At 39.3% G+C, this 8,753-nt stretch overlaps 1 protein-coding gene across 1 annotated transcript; it reads right to left on the bottom strand.

Moving 5' to 3' along the window:
* Positions 1-554: 554 nt before the first annotated feature.
* On the bottom strand, positions 555-1,892 carry LOC110146763 (olfactory receptor 8S1-like). The gene has a single exon (XM_020907756.2). It carries the CDS (start codon positions 1,890-1,892, stop codon positions 963-965), a length of 930 nt encoding a protein of 309 aa, XP_020763415.2. The 3' UTR covers positions 555-962.
* Positions 1,893-8,753: the final 6,861 nt, after the last annotated feature.

The following is an 8,753-nucleotide window of genomic DNA, read 5'->3' as shown; positions in this document are numbered from 1 at the left end:
GACAAGAGGTTGCAAAATGCAAGACTGATGTTTAGTGTAATGATATGTTCATTCTAATTTCTTTTTCATTGTGCTAAAAAACACACAACATAGATTTTACCCTCTTAAGTTTCTGTATGTACTACTGTTAAGTATATGCACATTGCAGTGCAATGGATCCCTTTTTTATCTTGCATGACTGATACTCTATGTCCATTGGACAAGAGTTTCCCAATCCCCTTTCCCCAGGCCCTGGAAACCACCATTCTACTTTCTGCTTCTACAAAGTGAACCTCTTTAGATATCTCCTATCAGTAGAATTAAGCAGTTTTTCTTTTCTGTGACTTGCTTTTCTCACTTAACACAATGTCTTCAACATTCATCTATGTCATCACACATTGCAGACTTTCCTTCTTGTATAAACTAAATAACACTCCACTGTAAGACTGTACCACATTTTCTTTATCCATTTATTTGCTCAAAGACGTAATGTTCATTCTTTGCTTTCACTTTTCTTTGATGATTTGCAGGCCCACATTGCCATGTAATGCGTATGGTGCCACCAGGTCCGGTGAACAAAAGGTAATGAACTGTTCATTCTGGAACATTAAACCTGTCTAGGTAACTCATTCTTTGCCCTTCTACTAATGGGTTCCTTTGGTAACTCCATAGATAAAGTCCTGGGCTCAGGGAGCTTTGTCCTTGTCCTGCCTCCTAAACTGTAGTGAAGTCACTGTTCTGGATTAATTTCCAAAGGCTATGGAAGGAGCTGATGTCTCTGAACCTTTTCCCTCAGATGCAGGATGGGTCAAACACTTCTCTGACTATATTTCTCTCAGCTTTTGGAAGTCTTTTCACTTTGAATAAGAAACAAACCTAATTAGCTAAGTTAAAAATCAAGTTCCATAGCAGCTCTAAGTTTACAAAGTTCTCTTCCTTTGCAGATTGCTTCTCTTGTAGAAGAAAGGTCCCCTTGCCATCTCTTACCCTGAGACACATATTTGCTGCCTCAGTATCCTCTGCAGAGCTGCCTTCACCTCCTGGTTCTTGAAGCTGTAAATGAGTGGGTTTACCAAGGATGTGATCACACCATACTGTACAGAGACAACTCGCTCCAGGACTGATCCTGAAGAGGGGCTGATGTACCTGAATAGAGCTGTCCCATAGAACAAGAGCACCACGGTGAGGTGGCAGGAGCAAGTGGAGAAGGCTTTGCCTCGGCCTTTAGAGGAGGAGATACTCAGAACAGCAAGAATGATTTTTGAGTAAGAGAAGAGGATCAGGAGCAGTGTCACGAGTCCTAGAAATGCAGTGGACCCAGCTAGCAGGCTGGTGTTAGGCGTGGTATCACTGCAGGAGAGAGGGAACAGTGAAGGCAGTTCACAGCTGAAGTGGGAGATGATATTGGGACCACAGAACTGTAAGCTCTGGGCACAAAGATTATTCACTAGTGAGTTCAGAAACCCCATCAGCCATGCTGTGCTGACCATTGTGGTGCACAGAGGTCCATTCATGATCACAGTGTAGAGCAGAGGGTGACAGACGGCAGTATAGCGGTCATAGGCCATAGCAGAGAGCAGGCAGCCCTCAGTGCCTCCAGAGAAAATGAAAAAGAAACTCTGGGTAATGCATCCCCACACTGAAATGGCTTTCCTCTGAGACAGGAAATTCTGCAGCATCTTGGGCACAGTGACTGAAGAGTAGCATATGTCTAGGAAAGACAAATGACCAAGGAAGAAGTACATGGGCGTGTGCAGGTGAGGATCAGCCCTGATCACCAGGATCATCATCAGGTTCCCCATCAGGGTCAGGAGGTAAATTCCCAAGAAGAGAACAAAGAGCATGGTCTGGATATCTGGGTCAGTAGACAACCCCAGCAGCACAAATTCATCAATAATGCTAAGATTTTTCATGGTTTCTTAGATGTTCCATCTCTAAAAAAAAAAAAAATTTACTTATTTAGTGGGGTAATGATCTGAGTCATTCTCTGGAAATAGGATTTTTAATTTATAAAAGATCCACTTTTTAGCTTAAGCCAGAAAGTGAATTTGAGGGTAAATAAATATCTGGCTATACTAATACCCTATTAAATACTGCAACTTTCCTTTTCCTGACTCTAAGTACTTCCCGTGAAGGTGAACATCCCATAATATTTAACACTTCTAACATATAGATAATGGATTTATACATTAAAGATTATCTGTCCCTGTTAGAATTTATATTTTACACAGGAAAGGATCTTTGTTGGTTTCTGCCCTTCCATCCCATGATGCATTCCTAATTGTCAATAATTCAAATTAAGTTCATAATTTTTGAGTAAGAGAAGAGGATCAGAAAAGTGTCACAGTCCTAGAAATGCAGTAAACCCGGTAAACCCAGCCAGATGACTCTAAATAAACACTTGTTGAATAAGAGAATGAATGCTTTCTCAGCTAAAATCTATCTTAGCCCTGCTTTCTACCATCTCTCTGGACTGCCTAGATCACAGGCCCTCATAATTTGTATCCTCTCATGCCCATCCCCAGCCTTTCCTCATCATCTGATATCACCCAAGACCTGCTGGACCCTATAAGTTGCAACAAGTAGACAGACACCCAGAGAAATCCTTTAGTGGGAGGCTGCCTTTTAAAGTAATGGAGCTTAAATTCCTAATACATTTCATTTGGTATGTCAACCCCGACATGCAATCTGACCTCAAATTTTCAGACTGAGGGCAATATGGGACAGAGCAGTGACATGACTTCCACAATAACTAGATATCTTAGGGCCAGAAGTAGGCCAGGGCTTCTGATTTCACAACAAACTCTCCTTCTAGTGCTTCACAGATAGACAGTAAATACTGGGGGATTTAAAGAGTTTCAGGTTGAGCTAGTATGGTTTGGGGATGATACGAGTGGCCCTATTTTCCTTAGTCTTCTGACTCTCCAAATGGCCTAAAGTTCAACAGCATTTGCTGTGATAGTGAAATAAGTATTGAACTCAGAGTTAAAGGGTCCTTGGCTGATCACTGACTCAGAAACCTATTAAATACATGACCTTATCCAATGAAAAATGGGAATAAAAATGAGGTCAAAATCTTTACAATCTACTAAATGCTTAATAAGCATTTAAAAACCCTCTGCAAATGCAGAAGAATGAAATGGTTCATGGTAAATGAAAATTTGTGATCCGTTATATGTCAAGATTATGCATATTTTTCCTAATTAATATTTCCCTTATGCTGTGAAATTGTGTTTTTACAAAATGCATTGTTTAAATAGGCAAAGTGTTTACTGGCTCCCTCTCCTCAACCAGATTTCTAGACTTTGTCATTAGTTATTCTCTCCAGTCTCTCTCTCCTGCTTGGGTACCTGCATCTCCTGATGACCTGCATTTTATATTGAAACCTGTCAGTGAAGATCTTACTTCCATTCTTCTTTCCCTTCTCCCACAAAGCTCATTTCACACATCTTTCCACCACCATGTACCACATATTTACTCACATGATAATGACTATTATTCATTTATTGAATAATTTATGCTAACCACTACAATAAAATCTTGATCTTATTTAATCCTTATAAAACTTTGTAACATAGGTATTACTGACTTCATTTCTGTGGGTCAGAAATGTTGTGACATATGCCATAGACTTTACGAAGTCATGGAGTTGGGACTCCACGTCCAAGGTCCTCCAATTTCAAATCCCATGTTTTTCCTACTTTGCAACACTGCAAAACTTTGCTTGTGAGAAAAATATTCCCTAATTTGGAGATTATGCTTTCTCCAGAGGAAACTTGGGAACCCAGGCAGGAATGTGAAGTGTCCTTGGGAGTTTGACCCAACGACCATGTATGAACTTTTTCCTTAACCAGGATGTCCTGCTGCTCCCAGACATATGGCATCAGGGATATGACCTCTTGTAACAAAGATGGGGGTTTCTGGGCCAGGGAAAATTCCAAGAGAAATCTAAGGAAAAGTCAGAGTGAATGTGAAGATCAAGTCAGGCTGTTTAAAAGCAGCACTCTACAGAGGGTGGGGAGAGTGGGGTAGTAGAGATGGCGCTTCTGGTTTCCCTTCCCTGTTTCTCTACCTGAAGCATCTGAAGAAGTCCTGGCACTGATGCATCAAGTAAATGATGATAGACATGAAGGGTTAAGATTTATTCATGCAAAAACATTTTTGTTTTCTTCTTTCTTATAAATAGCAGCAAATTTACTTAATAAAAATCTTCTCATTCTTTTACACACTTCCAACAGCTACTATGCTTACACTTTAATCTCACCTGGAGACCTCAATGAACTTTCGAAATCCCCAGGATCCCAGCCTCTAGTGAAATTTTTCCAGAGTTGTTTTTGGGCTCATTGGAGCCAAAACATGCTGTCCCAGTACTGAAGCACCACAGGCACTGAAAACCTAGTTGGATTTGTGCATCTCACCCCACTTCCAACCCCAACTACTCCCCACTTCCACCCCCAACTAGTATTATCACCACAGCTCTTCATTTATCCGTTTTATACAGATGTAGCTTTTTCAGTGGGCTTTTTTTTTAATGAAAAAAGTATTTAGCTAATGAAATAACTTTCAAAACAAATGACACAGAAGAACTTTGCAAGGAGGTATATAGAGAAAAATTTCCTATTTGGTCTTCATACTTATTTTACTCCACCCATCCTCCTTCTCAAAAAAGTTTTTTGTTTTTTGGTTTTTTTGGGGGAGTGGTATGTATGGTCCAGCCGTCTGGTACAAAAAGAAATGTAATAGGGAATTCCCATGTGGGCAAGTGGGTTTAGAGAGATCAAACATGCAGGACAGTTACTACTTAGTTTTGCCACTTTGAGCAATAATCTTCCCCATCCTAGGTTCAGCTGCCTGTTCTAAAAAGAAATTTACAACTGCTGTTGGTTAAGAGCCTACCATTTAGGTGTTTCTCTGGCTTACCTCTTCACTGAGCAGGGCTTTCCTAGGTCCAAAATGTACTCTGCAGTTTGAGCCAAGCTGTCAACTACCTGCAAGGCTGCAGTGGGGGCGTTCTTCAGAGGGCTCCAACTGGATCTGCACAAAGCAGGCTTATTTCACAGTCAATGCTAGGTTTGGAATCATGTTCAAACTCAAAGCAGCTCATCTCAAGGTCACTTCTGGATAAATGCTAATGTGTCCTCTGGCCTTCAGTTGATTCTGAGTCTTTTGGTCTCAGCTAGGAGAATCTGCCACTCTTCCTTACCATTTTACTCTCCTTTCCTCCCTAAGTCCTGAGAAAATTGCCTGCCAATTTTGTTTAACTTACATCTCTTCCTCATCAACTTGTTGGCAATCTTGTGCCAGCTGAGCCCTGGAGAGGTATGTTTCAAGTAAGAGCCCTCGGGAGCCAGGATCAGTTGACTGCCTTGGGAGTGGCAGCAGTAGCCAGAGCCAAAGTGGTTCTCAGTCCAGAGACAGGCAAGCTTCTAGCCCTGTCATGCCTAGAGGAGGACACAGGGCTGCAGAATGCAAATAGCTCTAAATGGTTTTGATAATGGGGGACTAGGGACCAGGTGAACTCCAATGTGCGAGACTCTCTTAGGACTTTTTTAGTCTCTGATAGTACTGGGGTTCTAAAAACACTCTCCCACTCCACTCAGTACACACTCTTTTCCCACTGTGATGAGTTCAGTCTTTTCATTACTCTCCTTAAGTTACCTAGTCCTTTAATCTCACACTCCTCTCAGCTGATAATTGGCAGAGGACATGTTCCTGTTCTTTCTGTGGGCGATCTCTAACTCCCTAAGCCCCACACATAAGAGTATCTTCTCTTGCCCGCTCCAGCCTGGGGAGGCCCTTCTCCTTCATCTTTGGCCAGTGCCTCTCTTTGCTCTGGATGCTATCTTAACCCTTCTCTTTGAGCATCTCTCTGAAGCAACCATGCTCTCTTTCCTTGAAGCTTATCCTTTAAGCTCCGCCTTTCCATGAAGCTTATCCACTCAGTGTATATGTAGAAACTACTTATATTTATCCAGTTAAAATAGACTAGAAACCATTAATGACCTCCTTTCTTCCATACGAAGCCTTGAAAACATAACAGAATTTGGAGCCCTTCCTTGAATAATAACATAAATTGCCTTTAAAGGTTTCTATGTGTAAAAAGACTAAGATTCAGATAAATTTTTGTTTGAGACATAAAGGAAAGTCCATGTTAGTAAACGTTGTACTCTCATGCATCTAGATTTCTGATGTTATCCCAATCCTTCAGAAAAAAATGTATATGGAATATAACACATATTGTATATAACACCTCTGCTGCATCCTGTAGTCAGACACATTGCTATTTCTCTAATGAAACTTCTGACTGCTCCTATTACATGGGATTTTAAAAGGCTACAAATAGCCTCTTATCAATTAGCTTCTAGTTTTTCCTCCAAATTAGTTTTTGGGGAAAAAAAAAAGCTTGGTTGTCAGAGATTTTTAGAGATTTTTGGAATTGGAGATAAGGACTTATAAACCTATTTTAAATTTCTGTATTTACTGGCTTTATTTCTAGGTTTCCTATTCTATTTCTTGAGCTGCCTGTTTTTACAGTAGTGCTATACTGTCTTAATGATTATATATATATATGTATAAAATATGCTTTAATATGTGATGGTGCCAGTCTCTAATTTTTACATTTTCTATTTTATGTTATTGTTTGTTTTTTCTTTTAATTTCACTTTAGAACTGGATTTTTAGTTTGAAAAATTCCCTTGAGATTTTAATTGGAGTTGTTTTTTCCTGAAGAAATACTTACTTTGGGAGTAAGCATTAAAATTTGTTCCCCTGTTCTTTAGTTGTCTTTTCTTTTTTGCTTATAGTGTAATCAGTGTAATTTTCATTTTATTCACATAGGCTTTTCTGTCTGTGTATTATGTATACTTTTTTCCCCTCTTTTAATTATAAACTTTGCAGTTGAGGATCCTAACTACATAACTTTGGGGAGAAGTAGCAGCAGCTTCCAGGGTTGTACTCCATATTCTTATGGAGAAATTGGATTTAAGTAGGCTTGGTGGCTCAGTGGTAAAGAATCCACCTGCAATGCAGGAGATGCAGGTTTAATTCCTGGGTCAGGAAGGTCCCCTGGAGAAAGGAATGGCTACCCATTCCAATATTCTTGCCTGGAAAATCCCATGGACAGCGGAGCCTGGCAGGCTACAGTTCGTGGGGTTGCAAAGGTGTCAGACACAAGTTAGTCACTAAACAACAACAAATAATCCTGCCAGATAGGGTACACCAGCAAATATTATTCTGGCCTCCACTACTTCCTGTTCTTCCCTGACATCATTAGCGAAATGGAGGCACTCTTTCTTCTTAAACTCTGCTCCTACATGGGAACATGTCACCCAGTTTCAGTTGCCTGTCTAATGCCATGTGTATTTCCTCATGCATTACTCTGACCAAAGTTCCTGTTGGTACCCTTTTATATTCCCCTGTTCTTGGTTTCTACTTGTCCACTCATGAAACTTCCTGATTTTCACTCCTACCTTTTTGTGTCGGTACTTTCCTGCTGGCCCATACATACTTTCTAGTTACCATTTCCCTCTTTAATATCATTAGATCTTTCAGTTTCTCAGTAAATACTTAATTTCTTGTCTTCTAAGTAATCACCCTTTTGATTTAACAAGAGATAAATTCACTTACAAAACACTCTTTGATATTTTTCTTAAAAGAAAGGCTGTATCATGTGCTCAGCAGGCTATTTTATAATCAGAAGATCAGAAGGTATATTTTCCAATTCACTACAGATGATAAAACAATGAAGTTGAGAGAAAGACAAAGAGGAGGGGGTAGGAAGGGAGGGAGGGAAAGAGAAAAAGATTGGTCATGAATTTTCATTTGGTACTGTAGAACTATTGGATATCAATTCTGACTCCATCACTTACTGGCTAAGTGATCTTAGGCAAGTTAATGGCCTCAGAAACACTTAGTATCTTCATTTTTAAAGAGGGAACTTGTACCTTACATGGTTATTGTAATAAATTAAGATTTTTTTACAGTAGTATACAGAATACTGCTAGCTGATAGCTTGATAAACTGTAGCTCTCTTGTCTACTTTTATGGCACAAATAAAAATAGAGAAAGGAAGTTTACAATAAAAATGGTCAAATAAGACATTTGAATAAATTAAGTCCATAGTTTATGACAATGAATGTAAAAATCACAGTGGTGTTAAATACAAAGTTTTAAGTATCTTCAGTAAAAAGGCACAGATTTAAGAAACAAAAATCTAATAATATTCTGCTTAAACAAAATGATACAGAAATATCAAAACTTCTATGATAGGCAAAGACATACATGGTGAAATCTAAAAAGAAAGAATAAGATGGAAATATTAACATCACAGCTCAGTCGGTAAAGAATCTTCCTGCAATGCAGGAGACCTGGGTTTGATTCCTGGGTCAGGAAGATCCCCTGGAGAAGGAAATGGCAACCCACTCCAGTATTCTTGCCTGGAGAATCCCATGGACAGAGGAGCCTGGCAGGCTACAGTCCACGGGGTTGCAAGAGTCAGACATGACTTAGCGACTTAACTACTACTACTAACATCACAGAAAGTAAACTTGAAAGAAGCACATTAAACTATAAAAGAGTTCCATTTTATAATGATAAGAGGTGTAACCCGCAATGAAGACAAAACTATCATGATCTTTTAAGGCTACAAAATTGAGTTTCAAAATAAATGAAGCAAAAACATGGAAATATTATAGAATACATCCAGATGCACAATGTTAGTGTCAAACTTATACATTTTTTTTTAGTCTTTGATAGAATAAATGAAGTGAAAATCA

This window comes from Odocoileus virginianus, chromosome 24 (assembly GCF_023699985.2).
Source record: "Odocoileus virginianus isolate 20LAN1187 ecotype Illinois chromosome 24, Ovbor_1.2, whole genome shotgun sequence".
Taxonomy (NCBI): domain Eukaryota; kingdom Metazoa; phylum Chordata; class Mammalia; order Artiodactyla; family Cervidae; genus Odocoileus; species Odocoileus virginianus.
The sequence above is the reverse complement of the archived record's forward strand: the minus strand, read 5'-3'. Positions and strand labels throughout refer to the sequence as shown.

What these genes read in the sequence shown, in the direction of transcription:
- LOC110146763 (XM_020907756.2), bottom strand. Translation starts at nt 1,892, where the DNA reads ATGAAAAATCTTAGCATTATTGATGAATTTGTGCTGCTGGGGTTGTCT.